Source organism: Mchenga conophoros, linkage group LG3, assembly GCF_057382185.1.
Source record: "Mchenga conophoros isolate Kocher_MC1m ecotype Shallow Benthic linkage group LG3, M_conophoros_male_GT1.1, whole genome shotgun sequence".
Lineage (NCBI taxonomy): Eukaryota > Metazoa > Chordata > Actinopteri > Cichliformes > Cichlidae > Mchenga > Mchenga conophoros.
The window spans coordinates 34,273,785-34,298,541 of record NC_140528.1 but is presented as its reverse complement, the minus strand read 5'-3'; the positions used below and the strand labels follow the sequence as shown (position 1 = coordinate 34,298,541).

Below are 24,757 nucleotides of genomic sequence, written 5' to 3'. Positions count from 1 at the left end.
CGAAGCGTGTTTCTGGAATATTATGTTTTTGTTCCTGCAAGCGCTTTTTATGCAATTTTTGCAAAGCTTTATGTGGAAGGAAACCGTGACCGAGGACAAGCTGATGGCATAAGATGTAAGTGGGGCTTACATCCGGTTTCATATGCAAAACAAATTATTGCGCTAGCTTACACGGTCCAGATTCTACAGGGATTTAAAAATAGTTACACCAAACGGAGCGTGCTGCTCTGACCGGCTTTAAAGGGTTAACAATGACTTTTAAAAATAATATAAAATAGTGTGCAACACCACTGAAGTTGTTTTTTTTTTTACCTCTCTTTTCAACCAACGGCAGTCACTCTCCTCTCCAAATAACTTCTGCTTAGCTTTCCGAGCTTCCCTCGGGTCCTCTTAATCAGCGGTCTCCAACCTTTTTTGCGCCACGGACGGTTTATGCCCGACAATATTTACACGGACCGGCCTTTAAGGTGTCGCGGATAAACAAGGGAGGGGCTAATAATCGGCTCAGTCATTTTTAATGATCGTTGAAAGCCCAGATCGTAATCGTGATTAAAATTCGATTAATTGAGCAGCCCTATGGGTTATATCTATCAAGAACCAGTGGTATGTGTGAGATTTGGACCCAAAAGTACACTCAATACATGCTGAACTATTTACAAGATTTATTTACAAAATGTGAACTCAAAAACTAGAATATGACTTAAAATGTTAATGGGGAACCTAGAGCGGAAGAAGGCTGTAGCCAGAGAATGAACACGTTGAGAGCAATGAGAACAGGAGAGAGAGGTTACTGAGCAGGACAGCGAGAGAGTGGCCAGAGGTGAGCATGGATTGACATGGAATGGGCCGTGAGGGTGTGCTGTGGGGCAAGCACAGTGACAGGACAGGGTTAAGTTCCTGGGAGTCAAGAGGAGGAATCCAGGAGAGTCACGATGGGCAGGAGGGCAGGCAGGTGAGCAGCGTGAGTATGGAACCTTTGGTTTGTGCACTGACTGTAGTGTTGGAAGTGACCAGAACCAGTGCTGGAGAGAAAGCACGGCAGGAGGAGAATCTAATGGAGCTGCAGACGGAGAGGCAACATTAGACACAGAACTGACGAGCATGAAGCTGAACACGAGGAGGCCAAGTTACCAGTGATGGTAGCAGGACAAGCTGGCGAACACTGGCATGCGGTGCTGGTTTAAAAAGCCTCCTGCTGATTGCCGTGGGAGGAGGAGCAGGTGAGATGCTGAAAACTAAACCCTAGAAGATGGAAGCTGGAACTCTTCTCACAGACAGGCAGGATGGAAGCAGTCAGTTTCCATATGTGTGACCCCTAAACTGTGCAAACCTGAGATGCTGTTTGTGGCATGAATAAGGCACGGCGGGACCACGGAGCGACGTTCAGAGCCAACTTTATTAGATTCACATCACACCACACCACCACCAACCCCTGAGTCCCCGTGTTTTAACACGGCGGGCGTGATTGCGGATGCCGTGCAGGTGCGTCCGCACGGCCCCGCAGACCACGCCCCACCACATACCCCCATCGCCCGATTGAGGCCGGGGAGCAATCCGGCCGAACCTACTCCCCCCCCGCGAACTGGGGCGAGACTCGGGCCCTACACATCGGCGCCCCAGCCCCTGACCAAGCGACGGGGAAGCGTCCGTTCCGGTGGCCGCCCGCGCATCCAGCGGCAACGGCGAAGCTGGTCCGGAGGTCGGCCGCGTAGCAAGCGGACACGGCCCCACAGGCATGGCCGTGCGCTCCTGCACACAGGCGGCTGGGCAGACGTCAGGCGCGCAGAATCGACTGGTGGCAGCGAGGCTGGACTAGCCAGCCCGCCGATCCCCGGCCTAGCGGGGCTGTCCCGCTCCTCTGCCTCCAACTCCGGCTGCACAGGCTGCCCTGGAGCAGGGACCTCCGTCTCCCCGCACAGCTGCTCCGCCACCGCCTCCGCCACTCCCGTTTGGAGCGGCTCCCCGCACTGCGCCTCCGCCACTCCCGTTTGGAGCGGCTCCCCGCACTGCGCCTCCGCCCCCAGCAGGCACCGCCCCTCGCCCCCCTCCGGGTGGAGCGACTCCTCTGCCTCCGGCAGGTGTAGACCCTCGCCCGCCTCGTCCTCGGCCTCCGATTGGAGCGGCTCCTCCACCGCTCCCGGCAGGAGCAGCCCTTCACCCGGCTGCTCCTCCTCCTCCGGCAGGCTCGGACCCCCGCGTGGCTCGTCCACCACCTCCGGCTGCCGAGGTGACCCACACGGCTCCTCCACCGCTTCACTGTCCTCGGGACACACTTGTGGGGGTGGCGCCCAGGCCCAGAGCAGCGCTGCCAGCTCTGCCATCTTCCCCAGGTGGCGTTCGCTCTCCTGCCGCAGCTCTTCCTGTTGGCGACGCACCTCCGCCGCCTGCTTCCGCTGGGTGGCCGCTATTTCGGCCACCATCTCGGCCAGCTCTTTCCTTTCCTGGCTCTGATAGGTACCCGCCATGCCGCCTCCTGGGTTTCGGCACCAATGTGGCATGAATAAGGCACGGCGGGACCACGGAGCGACGTTCAGAGCCAACTTTATTAGATTCACATCACACCACACCACCACCAACCCCTGAGTCCCCGTGTTTTAACACGGCGGGCGTGATTGCGGATGCCGTGCAGGTGCGTCCGCACGGCCCCGCAGACCACGCCCCACCACACAGTTATTTAAAGATATTGTGTTTGTAACAAGGGCTTGTACTACATATGAAATTAAAAGGGCAAAAACTGGGTTGAGTTCAACAAAATTCAGCTGAATGAAATAAATGATAAACATAACTATAACACAGCTGCATGAAACAGACTTAAAAGGCAAAGAAAATCATACAAATGTTTTTGTCTATGTGGAGAGGTCAGACTAAAACTTTATGTGGCCCGTGTTCATCTTATTAATGATATAACCTTCTTCTTCCTAAAAGGAAACTTATCATTATCTAAAATTCAATGCATTTTATGTGCCTCTTGTTTAGCCTACAACATTATAGGCTGAGGGATGATGAAGCTCTGACTGAGACAGTCACTCACATCATGTGGAGAAATAGTCCTGACAATGTCAGTAACTAGGATGGCAGGGAGTTAGATGACTGGAGAGTGAGATCAAGTAAAAAGAAACACAAAAATCTTCAGCTCGAAATTAAAATGCACGACTGTCTTAGATATATTAACGTCTCAGTGAAGAGCTGTCTCTTAGCTACAACGTTGTGATTAAGTGTTAAACTAAGCATGATAAAACTATACACAGACATAGAAAATGTTTTTGTGTGAGCAAAGAAAGTTGTTCTAGGAAGCCAACATATTTTCTTTGTTGACAGTCACATCTCTGTAGCAGTGCTTTTGTGGTTTTTGTGTATATGTCATATCTGTGCTCAAATTAGAGTTGTGAAGTGAACAGGAAGTGTGGCTGCTACGCTGTTGCTGTATTTGTACTGATGTCACTGATGATAAGGCAGTACTGTAAGGAGTGTGGTATAATAGGGCCGACATAGAAATTTATTCATTTATCCTTTTGTTGTTGTGGCTCTTTTTGTCGTTCGCTTTTTGGTTGATCCTCAGCTGCATTTACCACTTTGCTTTTGCTTGATTGTAATGGAACTTAAGTAGGTCCCTCTGACCCGCTGGCAGAGCAAAGCTCCTTTCCTTCATCTCTCCTCCTCTAGATACTAATGTTCAACAGAAGGCAAAAAGGTAAATCTGGTGTTTAGAGGCAAGTAGTGAGGTATTCATCCCATTCAGCCAGAGGCTTCATCACCTGTATGTGTCAGCTGTCTCTAACCATTGATCCTCTAAGGTGGACAGTGAGTCGAGTCTTTGAGTTATCCAATTATGGTTTTAGCTACCATAACTGGATAGTGCAAGTCTCTAATTCACACCTGTATTGATGTGATCATTCGATTTTGAGATCCACTGAAATCATCCAACAATGGAGATGGAGATAACGCCCACTCACATCCTGGGCCATCTGACCTCAGGAATTCGCATGATAAGGTGGGGCCAGGTTTCACAATGAACTCACCCGAAACTCTGGCTGATTGGGACCCACACCCAGTTTCACACCTTGTCTCAGGCGATTAGAGGATCATCAGGGGGTCCTTTTGTCCCTCTGTGGGGGGTCACTCCCACTAGGTTTATATCTGGGACTCCCCACCATTTGACCTTAGAACTGAAGAAGCTTCTCGGATGAGAAGTGAAACATCTTCAAGTAACTTAAAGAAGTCCAGACGCTTTTCTTTGCAAGCTCCTTTGACTACGATGACCTGGATGACTGAGAACCTTCACAGACAACAATGGAGATGAATAAAAAGTTCTTTTTGATTCAGTGTTTGATATCATTTTATTTGTTTAGCCTTTGTTTAGACATCAGTCTTTTGGTGGGTTTTTATTTTTGTTTGTTCAATTTTTTTTTTTTTACCAAACTGGGAGCATCTAATGATGTGCCAAATAAAGTGGCAAAAATATCTTCATTATTTTATGTGTTATTTGGATAAGGATGTCAATTTGGTTCATAATTGTCACAGATCAAGGTCAGATCCAATTTTATGACCAATTAAAATTTTCACACACTTTTTTCTGCTGTTGTACTAAATTGCACACAGAGGTGAAGCTCGTGTGACATTTATTGTGGGAGTATGGAAATTTTGCATACATATCACATACTTTCTAATAATGTTCCCCTAACTATTAACCAACTTCAGAAAATTTCACTCATTATCTAGTGTTGCAGACGATCAACTGTGCCTGAACCACTGCAGGTTAAGCAACTGACCACTCAGCAGTCAGGTGAAGAAATATGGTAAACTGGAATATAAAAACAGCAAACCTGTACAGCTCGAGGAAACTCACTATCCAGATTGTCCAAGTTTTTGCTGCTGCAAACAACCTTTTCTGTTTCTTTCTTTCTCTTTCTCTGAGGATATAGTACAGAACTCCGAATGATATCTTCTTCCATGATGATTTATCCTCAAAAAATGGTTTTCAGTCTCCCTAACTGAAACTGGACAACATGTGAAGTCTGAATGCAAAGACAGCTCGCAAGATCTCGTCTCTGTAGACAGACTCACACGTGCCATGCTGATCTGTCATGTGGCTCATTTCTCTTTGTTGTTTCAGGTGATGTTGGCAAAAGATGTAGTTAACAAATCTTTTTTGATAGATACATTGGGTAAAAATATAAGGATTATTCTTATTTAATCATTTAAATCGTATTTCAATACAAATAATTCTGATGTACTTTGCACTGAGTTTATATCTCATATGTGTTTTGCCTCTGGTGTCTCTTTGAGGTGTAACATTCACTTGTAAATAAACGGGACTTCTCACAATTGCAGTTCACACCTTTGTGACTTTTTCTGCAGCACATACATTGCTAGGGTGTGGTGTTCACACCATAAATAAAGCCTCATCCACAGTGTGATGTGTGGACAGCACGCCTTTGCTCAGTCATATTATGAATTTGTTCACATGCAGGGTTTATGTCGTGTGAGCAATGGCCTCATGTTGATTTACTTATAGAAACATAATAAATAAATGTCATAAATAAAAGAAATACTTTACCATTTCCTAGATGGCAGCAGTATGAACCCGAGTGAGTGGGGTTAGCAGCAATACGAATCAAGTCAGATCCTACTGGACCTCCTGTAGTCTACTATGACCTTCATCCACTTTAACCCCACAAATTTGTGACAAAGATGTTGTTATGATCTCTCTCTCCAGCTGTGTGTCCTCCCAGTTAGTTTGGTTTGGAGTTCCTCACAGTTTAGATTTTGTATGTTGTAACTTAGCAATATTTTTGTAACTTAGTTTCGCCGTTTGGTTCCTCAGTCTTACCTGATTCACACATATGGCAGAAACAGGAAATGTGTTTGCAAAGCTGTTGCTATCTGCACGAATTCTACTTGGTACAATACAAAAAGGGACGTCACAGAGAAATCAGGGTTTATTGTGCTTTTGTTCTCTTTGCTGTTTTTCTTGTGTCCTTTTTGGATTTTTGATAGTCTGCTGCACACAGGTGAGTAGGTAAGCAGGGCCTTGTCACCTGTCTTCTTTTTACTCCTCCTGGCATCACCAAATGCCCACCTAAGCCATGATAGTGTTGATGTGTGTTAGAATTTGGGGTCCATCAAAATCAGCATCTTGGTTTTGTGTCTTTTTGAGGGTTAGACAAACAATTAGACTTGGGGCCAGATGTACTAAACTGCTCAATCTATGTCTCACGTATTGTCAAAGCTCATGCAGCTGAATTTGTGTAGGTTCACCAGTAAAACGGGTGTTAGACAGCTCATGCGATCACATTGAAAACAGTGTGTGCTGTTCATGGTCCTAAAATTGTTTGATCAGCATCTATCAGAAACTTTAAAGCAAATGAAAACATCAAAATGAAAAAGGAGCTGCGATGTCTTGTGCCTGACTTCCAGTCAAGTCTTGATCATTTTCAGGATAAGATCCGAAGTTGGTGTTGTCATCCCTTTATTTTTGTGCATACACTTCCAGTTTGTTTGATTTTTGTTTTTTGTATATTTACTTTTGGCTAAACCGTTGCTTTTATTGCTATGGTTAAAATATCATTGTTTTCTGTCCACAGCCATGTCATTTGTCTATGTCTTTGAAGATGATTTCTTTTGGAACAATTATTCCTATGATTACAACGAATCCAGAGAATCATTCTCTCCAGATCCAGATACCTTAGAATGTGGATATGAATCTTTGGAACCTACAGCAGTTGTGATCCTGTGCGTCATCTTCACAGTCATCTCTGTATTGGCCATATTCGGAAACCTGCTGGTAGGATGGGTGATCAGAACCAGCCAAGAAATTTTGGCTCCATCAGATGTGTACCTGTTCCAACTGACCATAGCAGATGGACTGCTGGCTTTAACGCTTCAGTTCTGTGTTGCAGCACTAACTCGAGGATGGCTCTTAGGAGACTTCCTTTGCCAACTCCTCCACATCGTCATGGATGCGAACTTCTACACCAGCATCATCTTCCTCACCTGCATTAGCATCGATCGTTACCTTGTGGTTGTGCGCGCCAGGGAGACACTGAAGAGTCACCAAAAGATGTGCAGCAGTGTTACAGGAAAAATGTTTCTATGTTTCTTTACCTTCTTTTAAATGTGCAAGCATGCCCTTTTGTCTATGGTTAGATTAGTTTAGAATTATCTTTTTAGACTTTCTCAGCAAAGACATACTGTTTTGGGACATATTGTTTTAGATTGTTTTATCTCTCACAGCCTTCTCCCAGCTCTCTGCTGACGAGACTAGCGCCACATATGGAGTTGTTTATTTTATTTGTTTTGTATTTTCTTATCCTGTTCTCACTGTCTTTCCTATAAAAATTACCAAGCCACTGTGCATGGTGTGAGTTGTCCTTAGCAGCTCACCCGTGTACACGTTTGATAAAGAAAGTAACTTTGTCTCATTGTGTCTTTATTTCTCCTGGGTCTTTTACAGAGTTTTCCCCCAACATTTCTTGGTCCTTCGGAGCCGGAGCGCCTCCATCGTGTCCCATCTCCGTGACCAGTCCACGTTGCTCGTCTGTCGACAGCCCACATACTAGGTGTGTGGTCAAAGACCAAGGGCGTTAAATTCGAGTCTTGGCCAACGTTCTTAGAAAGCGACCCACGGTGGTGGGGCCCGATCGAGGTGGACCAGACCCGGCGACACTGACCAGGTAGATACAGACACACTGACACAATCTTGCGTAAAATCGTATTTTAAATTCAGGGAATTTAAAATAGCGAAAGTAGCTCGTCGAGACTGGAAGCTCCCCACTTCTGTGGGTTTAAAGTAGCTCGTCGGCTGGTAGCTTGGAGCTCGTCGACTGGAAGCTCCCCACTCTTGTGGGTTAGGTTTGGAGCTCTGAGTAGCTCCCCCAGCTGGGTCAAGGGAATAAGTAGCTCGTCTACAGAAAGACTGGCAGCTCCCCTTATTACAAGGGTTCCGATCGCGCGAATAAGTGTGAATGTGAATGTATGTGTGTATTGTTGTAACTAACGGAGCAAGCTGACTTTTCACGGTCCAATAAGAGACTGAGCCGCTCCTACTGTGTTTTTCTTTCACTGCTGTTCGCTGAAGTGCTGGTGGTTTGGGAGAACGGTCGAGTTCCGCCTCGTAAAGTTCACACCGCTTTTGGAAATAGTCCGAAAGTAGAAGGGCGTGTGAGCAACCACTCTCATTCCTCATATCAGCGAAGGTGGATAGCAGCTGTATTGCCAGTGTATAAATAAATCAATAAAAATAAATAACTAAATAAATACATAAGTAAGATACACTAAATAATAAAAATTGAAAAATGGGGAATAAAACCTCTAAACCTGTTGCCAATAATGGGCAGTATACACAAAAGTTCATTAATGACGAACAGTGGATAGAAAATAAATATCCAGGTGCAGGGAAAATCAGCGCAAGGAGATGGCGTAATCCTAAAAAGACGTCATGTCCTGGGTGGGAGGGTACGTGCAGCCCCGCAGCTTTAACACAGCTCAAAGATAGCTTATTAAAGGAAATAAGTGCAACCACAAATCTTAGAAAGAAAGGAAAACGCACAAATGAATTAACTTTCCTAGATGCATGGAAAAAAGAGCAACAGAGACGTGCTGAGAATAGAGAAAAGAGACAGAATAAAAAACAAAAGCAAAGCTGTGAGGTGCCTGAAGCAGCGGCTGCAGCCCCTCCCCCCTATGTTACTGCCTCTGCATCAACTCCCAAGCAAACAGACAAAGATGCAGCTGTGAATAACCCTTACGGTTCAGTGCAGGCAGATTTAGCTAAAATGTCATTAACACATGCACCTGAAGCAGATATAGGGGAAGATCATGTAGGCAGGGAAATATGGCCTGACCCCCCAAGCCCCCCAGGAGTATTCCCATTAATAAGTTCACCTAACCCCAGATATGGTCAGCCGATTGGACCTATGGGGCATCAAGACGCACACCCCACAATTCTTGTGTTTAGACCATGGTCACATGAGGATCGCAAAAATGTTCTTAAAGATGTCCCGCCCCTGCATGACGGTTTTGACATATGGAAGAGAGCAGTTGAAGCAATTAGGACTCAGTGGTATTTAAACGGTCATGAAATGTACCAGGTACTTCAAGATCTTTTAGGTTTGAAGTTTGGCTCAGTGAAAGGCTCTTTCACTGGGGGGGCAATTAATAATCCTTTAGATTCTTTAGTGGTCGGCAACGGACCACAACCCCTGCGTGCAGGTGACCCTGAATTAGAAGGCCAACTACATAATTTCTATGAACGTGTGAAACTACAGCTGGCCCCCAAGCCAAACTACAATAAAATAGGAGAGGTGAAACAGAAAGAAAATGAAACTGCATCAGACTTTTTAGACCGCCTGCGCCCAGTTTTTAGGCAGCATTCAGGTTTAGATTATGCTGATGGCGATGCAACGCCATTCCAGCAGCAATTAAAAAATGCGTTTCTAAATGGCCTGCTCCCACCAATCAGAGCACATGTAGAGAAACATTGGGTCACAATGAACACTGGCAACCTGCCAGATGCCCTGTTACATGCTGAACACGCCACAAAAGTGCACAAACAGAAAAATAAGGCTGACGTCTTCACCATAGATTCAGAGACAGGTTTCCTTGCATTTTCGGGAGGCTATCAGAGACAGAAAGGGAAGCAAGGTAATCGACAGCAAGGCCGCAGACACAGAAACAGAGACAGCAGATATGAAAGAGACAATGCCTGTTTCAACTGTGGAAAACGAGGTCACTTTGAACGAGAGTGCAGAAGTAAGCCACAGACACATAATAGTAGGAGGAACAATGACAGGCAAAACAGTGGCGAATCTATGGAGAACAGCGACATGTGACTAGAAAACACACAAGACATGAACATTGATGAGGGAGGGGAAGTTTTTAACATAGAACAATTGCTATTAGGGTCAGAATACAAACCAATGCTGCTAATTCACGTGAACGGGCAACCAATCCAAATGTTGTGTGACACCGGAGCATGTAAAACGGTTCTAAGGCAGCCGCCTAAAAACTTACAGTACTCAAGAGATGCATTACTTGTGAAGTCAGCCACAGGCCACACCACTGTACAACTACTAACTGCCCCGTTAGAATTAAAGCATACCGAAAGTGGCCGCAGGTGCTTCATTAAATGCATATATGACCCGTCATGCCCAGTAAACCTACTAGGAAGAGACGCTTTGACAGAACTCAAGATAGGCGTGATACCGGAAGAGAATGGCATGATTGCTGAATGCATGCTAAATGACAACACACCAGAGCCAGATAGCATTAACACGGCACACAGCAGCAATGTGTGTCTCTCTCAAGGCTACGGTGTCCCACATTATTACTGGACTCTTGAGTTGCCCGAGCTCACAAAACTACACAATGTGGCCCGCAAATATACACCCCCAACATCCTATTTCCAGAAACCCACTGACTATCACAACACGTTGAGATTTAAACAAACTCCAGGTCCAGACCCACTTTACGATAAGCAAGTGTGGAAGCTAGGACAACAGAGTTTGACTTTACAACACCTGTATGTCACAAAGTCGGGAAATGCAGTGTGCTCAGTAATCCAATCAGCAGCCGTGAAGGCTTTGAACCGCATGCCTAAGCCACACGTGTCTGTAGCGCATGACTATCATTCAGACTGGAAAGATTTAGGAAATGTGTTAGCCAGGGTTGAAGCAGACACTTATGAAAAAACGGAAGACACTCATGAAGGCTGGCTGCAAGGCCGCCGGACAGGGTGTTTCCGATACACACTGGGTTGGGTGGTCACAGTCAGGCCCGCTGTACACCTAACTGATGTCGCTGAAACACACGCACAACTGACTGAATGACACCAGGCAACACTAGCTCAGCTGCCTGACACTCTCTGGTCTACAGGCCCTGCTGATGTAGGCCTTATAAAAAATGCTGATGAAGTAAGAGTAAAACCTCTCTCAAAACACAGACCACTGATATCTCAATACCCACTCACTGCTGAGGCTAGACATGGCATTCGCCCAGTGATAGCAGACATGGAGAAGGCAGGAATTTTAATAAAAACAAAGACAGCCACCTGTAACACTCCTATCTTTCCTGTTAAAAAAGCGACCGCGGGTGCATACCGTCTAGTACATGACCTGAGAGCTATAAACGAAGTGACTGAACAAATCTCACCTGTGGTTGCTAATCCACACACTATTTTAAATCAGGTCACACCGAACGAACAGTGGTTCTCAGTAATCGACCTTTCAAACGCCTTTTTCTCAGTTCCACTACATCCAGACTCACAGCCATTGTTTGGCTTCACCTATGAGGGTCAGAGGTACACATACACTCGTTTGCCCCAGGGTTTCCAGAATAGCCCAACCCTCTATGCAGAAGCACTGAAGAAGTCAATGTCTAGCTGTAAGCTCCCACAGCTAGGTCAATACTTGCTGTATGTAGATGACATTCTAATAACTGGACACACACAGCTGGCGTGCAAAGACAACACACTTGCTGTGCTACAGCATTTGGCTGAACAGGGCCACAAAGTCTCAAAACACAAACTGCAGCTGTGGAGTGATAACGTTACATATCTCGGACACACACTCACAGGCCAGGGCAAAACACTGCTGGGAACCAGAAAGCTGGCAGTGCAAAACACACCCAAACCTAAAACAAAACAACAGATGATGAGTTTTTTAGGTTTGTGTAATTTCTGTAGAGCTTGGATTCCAGAGTATGCACTAACAGTTCAGCCACTCCAAGACATGATTTATGGCAAAAACCTCGCTTTGCGCGACACAATAACGTGGACGGTAGAGGCAGACACAGCATTTACTAACCTAAAGGTGGCTTTACAAACAAATGTAGTCCTGGCCCTGCCTGATTATGACAAGCCTTTCGTGCTGCATGTTGATGGGGGGGCCGGCTACATGAAGGCAGTTCTGACACAGGCTTTTGGTGACAAACAGCGCCCTTTGGCATTCTACTCGTGTAAATTAGACGCTGTAGTTTCGGGCCTGCCGACTTGCGTCCAAAGCTGTGCAGCGGCCACAGAGGCAGTAAAGAAGTCAGCAGACATTGTCTTAGGCCACAAACTAGTTGTCAAGGTCCCGCATGCTGTCACATCTATACTGCTGCAAGCCAACCTCTCTTACCTGACCCATGCCAGACAGCTATCGTATGTAGGCATTTTACTATCACAGTCTCACATCACACTGGAAAAATGTGGCACACTGAATCCAGGGACTCTAGTGAGCACACCAGCTGATGGAGATGTGCACAACTGCCATGCAGAATTAGACAAAGACACCAAACCCCGCCCTGACATCCATGCTGAGCCACAAGCTGGTTTTACTGATGTCTTTGTGGACGGATCGGCCTCTAAAGACAACACAGGCCGTAATTGTGTAGGTTACGCAGTAACCACAGACAGTAGAATAATAGAAGCAAAACCACTTTCTTCTTCATATTCTGCACAGAGCGCTGAGCTGATAGCTGTTATTCGTGCATGTGAAATCCACAAAGATAAACCAATAAACATTTATACAGACAGCCAGTATGTTTTCTCTGCTGTGCATCATTTTGCAAAGCTCTGGCAAAACAGAGGAATGATTACATCAACCGGTAAACCAGTCCAGCATGCAAGCCTCTTACAACACCTGCTGACTGTAATACATTTACCACAACAACTCGCATTGTGTAAATGTGCAGCACACAAAACTGATGGCTCTTTTATTACCACAGGCAACAATTTTGCTGACAGAGCCGCAAAACAGGCGGCACAAAAAACAAACATGACATTGATGGCAGTAAACACACATCAGATTCCACTGGATGTGTTGCAAAGTGAACAAAAAGCAGCAAGCACAGCAGAGCAGGCAAAATGGCTAAAACACGGTGCAGTTCTGACAAACGATTTAATGATGTGTTATGGCAAGCCAGTGTTGCCAAAATCGCTCCACAAAATGGCGGCATTAGTGACTCATGGCTGTACGCATTTGTCATCGGGGGGAATGACCTGTATTGTCAACACTCATTTCTACACTGTAAATTTTGAAACTTCAGCAAAACAATTTGTCAGAACGTGCATGACGTGTCAAAAATATAATGCTCAGGGTAACCTGCGACCACAAAGAGGCCGTTTTCCAACTCCGCCTCATCCTTTTCACACACTTCATATGGATTTTATTGAACTAAGCGAATGTCAAGGGTCAAAATACGCCCTAGTGGTTATAGACGTGTTCTCAAAGTGGCCGGAAATCTATCCAGTGAAAAAGGCAGATGCAATTTCAGTAGCAAAGTGCCTGTGCAATCACTTCATACCCACATATGGCATCCCAGCTTTGATACGGTCAGACAACGGCACTCATTTTGTAAATGATGTCATCACTAAGGTCTCTGAAGCACTCGGTTTCAGCATAAAACACCACTGTGCTTATCACCCTCAGAGTGCAGGCCTTGTAGAGAGAACTAACGGCACTATAAAACAAAGGCTCAGGAAATGCATGGCAGAAACAGGAAGGCCGTGGCCTGAATGTTTGGGTTTAGTGAAGATGTGGATGCGCTTAACACAAGGCTCCCATAAACTAACTCCATTTGAAATCATTCATGGCAGGCCGTTTCCACTGCCTATTACCAGTCAACCAATAGACAAAGCAATCAGAGAACACACATTAGCAGAGTGGATGTCTAAGCTATTAGAAAACAAAGAGATCGTTGTACATAATCAACAACCTGATGATGTTTCTCCAGTGTCTTGCAGACTAAAGCCCGGTGACTGGGTTCTGATCAAGGTGCTCCAAAGGAAAAACTGGAGCACACCCAGGTGGGAGGGGCCATACCAAGTCCTCCTCACTACACCGACCGCTTGCAAAATTGCGGAACGACCATCCTGGGTCCATCAGAGTCACTGCAGGCGAGTCAGTGAAGCCATCTAAACACAGCTGACGGCAGGCTTGCCCGCTTGTTGTGATCTCGCCCGGTGGAGGGGTCAGCTTTCCTGGCCGGGGGGTCTACTCGCGACAGGAGGGTGTGTTCCGTCGTCATGACGTGGTGGCTCTTATCAACTGCAGCGGCCCTGACCATGGCCGGGCTCCTCACCTTTGCTTCCGTGAGGGACAACAAGTCACGCTACATGGAGAAAAGGCAGACACTGTATGACAAAGGAAAGTACACCAAGTTTCCCCATGGATACGCCACTAACTTCTGGTGGCAGTTTATGAACACTACAGCTCACTTGAATAACAAAACTGACTGCTATGCATGTACCCATATGCCCCTATCCTCACAGACGTCTGGCCTGTGGCCGTACAGCATACCTGAAGATCGCAGTTGGTGTCTGTTGGGCCTGGCAACACATCCAGGCTACGGTACTCTTTGGTCCAAAGCCAACTACAGCATCCCAGCAAAAGCAACCTGGAGGTCATCATCACTCACAAATGTGAACTGTTCCGGACAGACCTACCTACTGACCTGGCCCCAAGTCTCAGACCCACTGCCTGATGTAATTCTACTGAACAAACTGAACGCATCACAACTGCCAGTATGTGTGATGAACAATGGCTCGCGGGCAGTGGGGGAGCTGCCTACTCACCTATGTAAGTCCATATACACTTTCTGCCCACCAAGGAACGAGAGGAAGTGTATGGCCTGTTCAATCAACGCCACCTGTGCCAGTAACACGACGCTGATGGGCCTAAACTGTCGCTCCGACTACAGCTACCGAATGCCACTACAAACAAAGACTCAGTACCAGACAGGATGTGCACGGACGGCACCCAGCAGCAGAGGAACCAGAGTTTTGGCTGACTGGTACTTCCTATGTGGCAACAAGGCTTATCTGTCACTCCCTGAAGGTTGGGGAGGTCTGTGCGCCCTGGTGGAATTATCAGATCACGTTTTCTTCATGCAAAGTGTTGCACATCATCCAAGCAGCCGGCAGAGACGTGAAGTGGACATCGCCTCCCCCAATTCTTTCGGCATTACTGTGGACACTGGAGTGCCGGGAGAGTTTCGCATCTGGGGAGGTGGAGTGAAATTCTTACAGAGCTTGATCCCCGGCATCGGAGTTGCCGAGGTGCGAGATCATGTGGAAATCAACCGATATGCTCTGCTACGACACATCAACTTGACTAAGACCCTGGGAACCGCCTTAGCAGGAGAACAGCAGGCCATCAGAACGATGGTGCTGCAGAACAGACTGACACTAGACCTGCTAACAGCATCACAAGGAGGAGTTTGCAAGCTGATCGGGGAAACATGTTGCACTTTTATCCCTGATGGATACGAAACTGGAGGAGACATTTATGAAGCTTTGCAGAATTTGACCGCTCTGCAAAAATATGTCACTGACCACACACCTGGAGCAGCTACAGCACAAGGCTGGCTTGACTGGCTGTTCAGCGGTTCATGGCTGGCTGCTGTAGCAAAGCCATTTTTTCTTCTAGGTCTCATCATGATAGCACTGCTCATATTAGTGTTGTGTGTGTTGCCATGCCTAAGAGTAATGATTTCAAAGATGATAACAACTACAATGACTGCTTATGTTGCCGTGCCTCAAGAAGAACAACATCCCGTTGCAATTCTGTTAGAGGAGAACTTGTACTAGCTGCTAATAAATGACGTGGTGATTAAAAATGACTTGTCAAGTGATCATGCACTGATTAAAACATTAGTAGGTTATGCAAGTTTTCATGCTTTTATTTTTTTGAAGTCTTGACTTTTAAACATAAAGTTTTTCATTTTAAATATAACGTTTTCATGCTTTTATTTTATTTTTTTTGAAGTCTTCAGTTTTAAACATAAAGTTTCCATTTTAAATATGAAGTTTTCATTATTTTACACATAAAGTTTTCAATTTAAGGTTTGCATCATTTTAAGTATAAGGTTTCATCCTTGTATTTTTTGAAGTTTTCATTTTACATATTAGGTTTTCATCATTTTTAAAATATAAAGTTTTCATTTTACTTTTCATTCTTTTATTTTTTGTAAGTTTTCGTTTTAAAATATAAGGTTTTTTCCTTTATTTTTTGTAGTTTTAGTTTTGTTATTTTTCTTGTTTATTATGTTTTTCTTTGTATTATTTTCTTTTGTTTTATTCTTTAGACCAAATGACTGCCATTTCTGCTATGCTGACATTTTGAAAAATTAAAAATTGCTTAAGCTACTTAATAAATAACCTTCACAGACAATTGTTGTATACATTTAAAATAAGTTAAACAGGAGGGAATGTTACAGGAAAAATGTTTCTATGTTTCTTTACCTTCTTTTAAATGTGCAAGCATGCCCTTTTGTCTATGGTTAGATTAGTTTAGAATTATCTTTTTAGACTTTCTCAGCAAAGACATACTGTTTTGGGACATATTGTTTTAGATTGTTTTATCTCTCACAGCCTTCTCCCAGCTCTCTGCTGACGAGACTAGCGCCACATATGGAGTTGTTTATTTTATTTGTTTTGTATTTTCTTATCCTGTTCTCACTGTCTTTCCTATAAAAATTACCAAGCCACTGTGCATGGTGTGAGTTGTCCTTAGCAGCTCACCCGTGTACACGTTTGATAAAGAAAGTAACTTTGTCTCATTGTGTCTTTATTTCTCCTGGGTCTTTTACAGAGTTTTCCCCCAACAAGCAGGATCCTCTGCACAGTGGTGTGGGTTCTCGGTTGTGCCCTTGCTCTGCCTACTCTTTTCATTCGCTTTGACATCTCTACCGCATGGAGGCTCACGATTCAGGGGTTCATTCGTGTTTTTGGCTTTTTGGTCCCTGCGATTGTCATGATCTCCTGCTACAGCATCACTGTTTCACGGCTGCTGCTCACTCACGGTTTCCAGAAGCACCGAGCCATGCGGGTGATCGTAACCATCGTGGTTGCGTTTCTGCTCCACTGGACACCATACCAGATAACCATGGTGATAGACATACTGCTGAGGGCTGATTTGGTACAGCATGACCGTGACACGAGGAGGTCGTTAAACACAGCCTTGGTTGCAACCCACTGCCTGGCTCTGCTGCACAGCTGCATCAACCCATTCCTCTATGTCGCTGCAGAAAAAAAGCTCAGGAAGAAGATGAAGCTGCTTTTTTAGAGAAAAGACAGACGGGCAAGTATGTGACGCTCAAAATTCAGGAGGTCAACATGTCAGTAGATTGATCTGAAGGTCATAGTGATAATAATGCTATTTAAACTATGTTTCTTACTGCCGTTGTTTGTACTGATAACAAATAGCAAATATTGGGAATGATTATATAAAGTCTCTAAATATTTCACACTTGACCTCTGACCTCACGTTTACATTTCACATCAGTCTTTCTTTCAAGTTGACCCCAAAATCTGTTATTTTTACCACACTTTAAATTTTAAAGTATGTGTAAAAAGAAGAAAGACAACGAAATGGACATACACAAAATACAACGCTATCCCCTTAAAAGTAAATGTTGCCCAGGGAGTGAGCTGCCTTGGCTTAAGTTTGGGCTCCCTGAGTGCTTCTTGCTTATTACTGTCATCATCACTAGTTGTAGTTGTACAAACTATCCAGCAGATGGCAATGAAGACCAAGAAGTTGTATAGACAAATACGTGACATTAAAAAAATTGAGAAAAAACAAGATTTAAGTGTTTATCATGCAGAATTTTCAGAAACAAATAAGTCATTCGCACACTCACGCGCAGTCAACTTCCCGATAAACTTTGTTACTAGCCATTGGCTATGTTGAACCCGGCAGAGTCCCAAATGATCATTATTTGAACTTAAAGACTTGACACCTGCCCTAAATGTGTTTTCAGGCAGAGGATGAACAGAGGTACTGCATAAAGGGTCACTATGTGATAAATCATCACACCAAGTCAATTTACTTAAATGCAGAGCTGATAATGAGCACAGCAAAGTGTACTTAAATAATTTTGTGAGTTTAATTCTTCATTGACTTTAGTTTTGTTTGTTTGTCCGATTCAATGCACACTGTTAGAAAATACTTGTAACAGGCTCTGCAGGCATTTGCTGTCAATTTTAAAGTGACGTTGATAAAATGTTGTATTAATAATTTTGATGTGTGTTTTTTCTGTTTTGTTTTTGGTATATTAATTAAAGGTTCATTTAATTAACATGTTATAGAGCAAGTTATTACATATTAAATCTAAAACCGTACCCAGACGTAGAAAATGGTGTCAGTAGAGAAAGTAGTTCTAGGAAGTAAGTGCATCGCTTTTGTTTATATGCCATGTATGTGCTTAGAGTAGAGAAGTGAAGCGGACATGAAATGTGGGCGTTAAATCATCGTTGTGTCTTTGATTTTCTTTGTTCTTTTCTTTTTGAGTAATCCAGATCAGTCTTTAGATCTGTTATATTTTGCCATTTTGATTTTGCAACTGTTTATTTGTGTATAACCTCTGTCTTTGTGTGTAATAAAATGAAGTAGGTCTATTGAAAGAACTGGTATCGTTTCTGTTTCTGTGAATTCTGATATTTCTGCATTGACTGGTCTGTACATGAGCTCCAAGTCAACAGTACATCCATGCTGTCGTGACCAAATGGCCCCAAAGTCACGTCTGTATTTGTGGTTTTATGGTCTTTATGGTAATCTTAAAGGTAGTCTGAAAAAATGCATTTAAGAAAGCTTTTAAATTATTTAGACACCTTTGCTCTGAGTCATTTTACGAGTACAGCATGAATGCAAACAATATATTCAATAAAAGTATGGGTTTAATGTTCAAGATCCACAAAGTCTATTTTCCAGAGCAATGTCATGGAATCCTTTTTATTCAGGAAAGTGATCGTGATTTTTTATTTTACTTTCCCCCCCAGCAAATCACCGGGCTTCGGTGTGCCTATTTGCTGCTGCTGGGTCTTATGTAGTTACAATGAATTAAATGAATAATAAATTAAATTTTATGTTCTTTATAGAATTTAATGTAATGTCTCTGGCTTGAGTAGCCAGCACTCGTAGAGATCATTAAACACCCGTTTTTAATTAGCCTGAAGGAGAACTCAAGGCTTAACACTGATAATAACTGATAGCTGCCCTGATATCGGTTATCGCTATATGAGGTTTTAGGTTTTGTCGAGCCAACTACCTCAAAGGAAGCTGGGCTGTGTTGAACTTCCTTCACAGTAGAAATATAACATAGAAAATAATGCAGCTTCCAAATTTTGGGGGACGTCCATAAAAATTCACATCTAATGTAAACACAGAAATAGTCAAACATGAGCAACGATTAAGGATCAAAGTTGAAAGGAATTAAACATCATGTTATGTTAATTATGTTGAGATTGGCTGTTATGGATGTAATGCAATGAGGTGTTATTACTGACAGCTTGTTGATGCTGATTCATCTGTCAAAGTATTATTGTATAGTTTGTGTTGTTTATGTTGTTATTAATGTCCATATAGAACATGTATAATGTCTATATGTAAATTGTAATAGTAATTCATATTTTATACTATACAAGGCAAACACATATCCAGTCATTAGTTTTGTTTTTTATTAAACCCAAATACATAAGTGGATCAAGTATAGTGCTGCTGCTGTTAGTTGAAGAAAAACATTTCATTACTTCTGGAAAACTGATTTGTTTCCAAACCGTTCTGTTGCTGACTGACCAGGAAAAGTGGTGCTGAGAAGTGGCAAAAAGCAGGACTGATATATTGTTGTTTGACCCATGGAGAGTATAAAACACAGACATAGTCACAGTAATATCTCCCACTGGATTGGGACTCCACATTTTAAACTCTGAATTGTGGCGTTTTGGTCATCACTGTGTCATGTGGTATTTCTTGAAGCCATAAGTTGCCTTATATCGATGAAAGGCTCGAGATGAAAGCAGAAAGCTCTATTCATAAACTGTATCAGTGAAACATACAGAGACACATATATATTTGTTTTAAGTAATCGTCTAAATACTAGAATTTCAGTCCTGAGATGGTCTGTAAAACACAGATATTAGTAACATTAGCTTGATGAATTCAGGGTTTGTTTGGTATCCTGGATGTTCAGGTTTTTTAGTGATGATTTACAGAAGAAAAGTTGCATTTCCAGTAAACTATCAAGGGTCACGTGGGATGGGTGGGTGATCAAAAGTTACATAATATGAAAGGTCTAATTTTTATCAACAGTTTGATGCCACCCCTCATCTTGTAGTGATGATTTTTTCTGGGTAAAAAGAAAACAAAAAATGTGTTAAAACAATCTAATCAGTGGCTGAAATTACTGATGAGACAGAGGGTTTCAGATATTTTCACCTTTTTTCTAAGAAAAACACTGCAATTCTTCAAGCATCGCTGTAAATACAACTATTTATTGCCCACCAGTACAATAACACACACAGAAAGCTCTTGTGTTCATCAGCTTTTCACAGTCATTTCTGTAAATATTTGAATATTTGTGAATATTTGACAATGTTTGTAGTCTGGCCTCTCTACGCCACTGCAATGGATTTTAAAAAACAATCAAGTTTGTGATTCAAGTGCATCTTTTATGTAAGGGGTTTAACTTAACTATTGCATTAACTCATTGGGTTTAATATATATTTGTTTTTATTTGTATCATATTTGCTTTTATTTTATTTTTTAGCGGGGGCAGATTATTTAACCTTTATATTTTACAGCTCAGTGTATATCAACCCACTAGTCACTTCATTAGGCATGGCTATTCAGCTGCCACACAGCCACACACCACACAGTTTTTCAGCCCTGTGTGGTTGTTGGTCCGGATGGTCATGTCACGCGTTTTTATCCTTGTATTTTAGCTCATTTTAATCTTTCAATCTTGCAAACATGGATGTTTTTGGAAAGATGTTATGAAATATTTTAGGGTTTCAAATGGAAATAAATTTTTGTACCAAACTCTCTGTTCTTAGATTATTTTTGAAGACTAAGACTATGGTGACACCAAAACAGACCAAACTGTTTGAAGAGTACGGCCATCACCACCATCAGAATCACCGTCACTGAAGATATAAATACTGAAGCTCAATAAAAATACTAAAATGCCTTTAGTTGATTCAGTTGCCTTAGCTCATTGTAGAGCAATCTCCAACTTTCCTCTTATTTTGGAAGAGTAGTTGTGGTAGATGAGGTCAGGATCTGGAGTGCATACTGACCACTGCTGAAGGTTACGAATGATCTAATCGCCTCTGATAATGGACTCATCTCTGTGGTTGTCCTATAAGAACTCCAAAGCTTTTATTTTGGTATTTCCGTTGATCCGTACAATAAATTTGCATATTAGCCTAAACATTTAGGTTTAACATTTAACATTTAGCATTTAGATTTAACATTTAGATTTAGATTTAAATATAATATTTAGATTTAACATTTAGCATTTAGATTTAACATTTAGATTTAGATTTAAATATAATATTTAGATTTAACATTTAGCATTTAGATTTAACATTTAGATTTAGATTTAAATATAATATTTAGATTTAACATTTAGCATTTAGATTTAACATTTAGATTTAGATTTAAATATAATATTTAGATTTAACATTTAGATTTAAATATAATATTTAGATTTAATATTTAACATTTAGATTTAATATTTAGATTTAATATTTAACATTTGATGAAAAGTTACAAATATTTTACTAAATGTTGTAAAAAATTACTCGAAAAAATATGTTTTTGTAAGGTTTTGAGCTAAATGTGGAAAAATGTTGCCGTTAATTTCAGCATGTTTCACTTTACAAACGGCGCCCCATAAGCAGAACACATTTAACTTAGCTGGGTTAGTTTGCTTTGTTTCTCCAAATCTTAATGTGATTAGTTGTAAATTCTTTACTTTACAATTTAAAGCGCCTTGTGGTGACTGCTGTCATAAATTGTCACTATATAAATAAACGTGAATAGAATTAACAAAGTCAGAAAGTGCTTTAGCCTGAAACACCAGCCACAACGACCCCTAAGGTCCAGCTGTCAACTATGATTTAAGGGCTAATGTGTTGACGAGTTTAGTCTGACCCATAATTTATGTTGGAAGTAGTGGAACAGCAGCAGAGCTGAAGGCAGAACTGATCGATTCTGGAACGATGACTTCATTCCCCTTTGTACTGAGGCTGCCTCTTCTCCTTGAAAGCAGACAAGCCTTCCAAACGGTCTTTGGTTGGTATCACCTGGGAATAACAAGCCTCTTCTATTGCCAGACCTGTAGATAAATCCACCTCTATCCCCTGGTTAATTGCCAACTTTGCCATCCTTATTGCAATTGGGCCCTGGGGGTTAATCTCCCGTGCAAGCTCCAGAGCCCTCAAGTAGGCAGCATCTCCACTGTTATTCTGCTCCACAGAATGACTGACAAGACCCATTTGTTGCGCCTGTGTTCCATCAACCACTCGTGCAGCAAAGATGAGCTCCTTGGCAAGAGAGATGCCAATCACCCTAGGGAGACGTTGTGTACCACCTGCTCCAGGAATAATTGCAAGTTTAGTCTCAACTAGTCCCATTTTGGCAGTATTGGAGGAAATTCTGATGTCACAAGCAAGGGCCATTTCCAAGCCTCCTCCTAAGGCAGCACCATCAATTGCAGCAATTGTTGGTACTGGCAGGTTTCCTAGCTCTGTAATAAGGGCTCGTGCTTTGGATACAAATGGTCCCACTTCGCTCTGGTGCATCTTGGCCCTCTCCTTCAGATCTGCACCTGCACAAAATATACCAGGAACCAAACTACATAAAATTACACTGCGCACTTTTTTATTCTTCTTGATGTCCTCCACAGCTTCAAACATCATTTTCACAAGATTTTTGTTTATGGCATTTTTAGCTTTTGGTCGATTTATTCCAACGACCACAATACCGCTGTCTTCTCCGTCCAGGTATCTAACGTGCAGGTCATCCTTTGAGTCGGAGCTGTAGTATCGCGTAACAGCACCGTGACCATTCAGGCGAGGACAAAGCACAGACTCCGCCCCTTCCTCCACCTGACACACTGAAAGGACAACAAACACAACATGAGCTGTACAAAGTGTGATTGGTGTTCACAGAGCAGCATCATGTGACTCTTGTTCTGCACTAAATGAAGCGATGGAGTGGCGCCTCCTTCAGGCAGAGAAACAGCTCATGGAGAGAAATAATTATTAGAGCAAAATCAAGAGTGGAGCTGCAAATAAGGCCGAGAGGAACGCTGCAGAAAACTGTTCAAGTGTGAATTCATAATTTCATAGATTTCTTTGAGCACTAAAATCAGAGCTGCTTCTATTTCTAATATGACAGCTGTACATTAGAGCTAGAACACTTTTCCTCCCAAACCCAAATGTTTTGGCTGGAAATCAAATAAAAACCAAAACAGCCACAAACATCAGACATGCTAACACTGTAACATTATTGGATGGAGCCACTGAGACTGAACCGCCATCATGAGTATGTCAGCTGTATCCACAACACCGACCTCTGACATTTGACCTGTATCTACAGCACTGACCTCTGACTTTCAGCTCCACTTGTTTCTTCATCAGGATGTTTCCCTCCCTGCTGTAGACGGTGCAGGTGTAGGTGGAGTTGTCTCCGTCTGTGGGGTATTTCAGGGTCAGACTGATGTCTCCAGGTTCCAGTAAGTTTCTCTTCATCTTCGTTAGACCGTTGTATTTATCATCCTGTTCTTCAGGTCGGTCAGAGCCGTTCTCATACACGTGGACCTTCCTGTTGTTTGCATCCTTCCACTCCACTGTAGCATCTTTAGGCAGACAAACTGTGGTTTCGCAGATCAGCTGGACAGACTCCACCCCTGAATCCACCTCCACCCAGGGGACTGAGAGGACAACAAAGCACAACATGAGCTGTAGTAACATTTTTTAATAATCATCTGATGGCCTCCTTACAGTAAACCTACCTCTGTACTGCGCCTCAGTGCTGCATTTGATACACCAGAAAGCATTGACAGTAAAGTAATTATGCTGCTGCTGTGGTTTCTGTCATATCCATCTCATAGATTCATGAGGATTCTTCCTCAGTTACAAACGTTAGTCATGGAGTTCCAAAAGGTTCTGTACTGGGACCAGTTCTATTCAAATTATAAATCTTTCTCTTATAATATAAGAAAACAATGTAAGCATTTTCACTGATATGCAGATGAAACCCATCCATCCATCTTCATCCGCTTTATCCAAGGCCGGGTCACGCGGGCAGCAGCCTAAGCAAAGAGGCCCAGACCCCCCTCTCCCCAGCCACCTCCTCCAGCTTATCCGGGGGAACACCAAGGCGTTCCCAGGCCAGCCGAGAGATATAATCTCTCCAGCGTGTCCTGGGTCTGCCCCGGGGCCTCCTCCCGTTGGGATATGCCCGGAACACCTCACCCAGGAGGCGCCCAGGAGACATCCTTGTCAGATGCTCGAACCACCTCAGCTGGCTCCTTTCGATGTGGAGGAGCAGCGGCTCTACTCTGAGCCCCTCCCGGATGGCCGAACTTCTCACCCTATCTCTAAGGGAGAGGCCAGCCACCCTTCGGAGGAAGCTCATTTCCGCCGCTTGTATCCGCGATCTCGTTCTTTCGGTCACTACCCACAGCTTGTGGCCATAGGTGAGGGTAGGGACGTAGATCGACCGGTAAATTGAGAGCTTCGCTTCACTCAGGTCCCTCTTCACCACGACGGACTGGTGCAGCGTCCGCATTACTGCAGCTGCAGCCCCAATCCGTCTGTCGATCTCCGGCTCCCTTCTCCTATCACTCGCGAACAAGACCCCGAGATACTTGAACTCCTCCACTTGGGGCAGGAACTCATCCCCGACCCGGAGTAGGCACTCCACCCTTTTCCGGCTGAGAACCATGGCCTCAGATTTGGAGGTGCTGATCCTCATTCCCGCTGCTTCAT

The 24,757-nt window shown here is 43.4% G+C and overlaps 3 protein-coding genes across 3 annotated transcripts; all 3 read left to right on the top strand.

Moving 5' to 3' along the window:
• Positions 1-5,963: 5,963 nt before the first annotated feature.
• Positions 5,964-7,416, top strand: LOC146578316 (C-X-C chemokine receptor type 2-like). Its single transcript, XM_085258660.1, has 2 exons — positions 5,964-6,011; positions 6,585-7,416. Exon 2 carries the CDS (start codon positions 6,587-6,589, stop codon positions 7,112-7,114), a length of 528 nt encoding a protein of 175 aa, XP_085114786.1. The 5' UTR covers positions 5,964-6,011; positions 6,585-6,586; the 3' UTR covers positions 7,115-7,416.
• Positions 7,417-7,533: 117 nt separating this feature from the next.
• LOC146578315 (uncharacterized) lies at positions 7,534-16,534 on the top strand. The gene is made up of 2 exons (XM_085258448.1): positions 7,534-7,673; positions 13,714-16,534. The coding sequence occupies exon 2, from the start codon at positions 14,006-14,008 to the stop codon at positions 15,566-15,568; it is 1,563 nt and encodes a 520-aa protein (XP_085114574.1). The 5' UTR covers positions 7,534-7,673; positions 13,714-14,005; the 3' UTR covers positions 15,569-16,534.
• A 16-nt stretch (positions 16,535-16,550) lies between these two features.
• Positions 16,551-17,105, top strand: LOC146578314 (C-X-C chemokine receptor type 2-like; the record flags this gene model as incomplete). The annotated part of the gene is given in 1 exon segment (XM_085267800.1): positions 16,551-17,105. A coding segment is annotated over 1 exon segment (555 nt), but the record flags the coding sequence as incomplete, so codon positions are not given.
• Between the last annotated feature and the right edge of the window lie 7,652 nt (positions 17,106-24,757).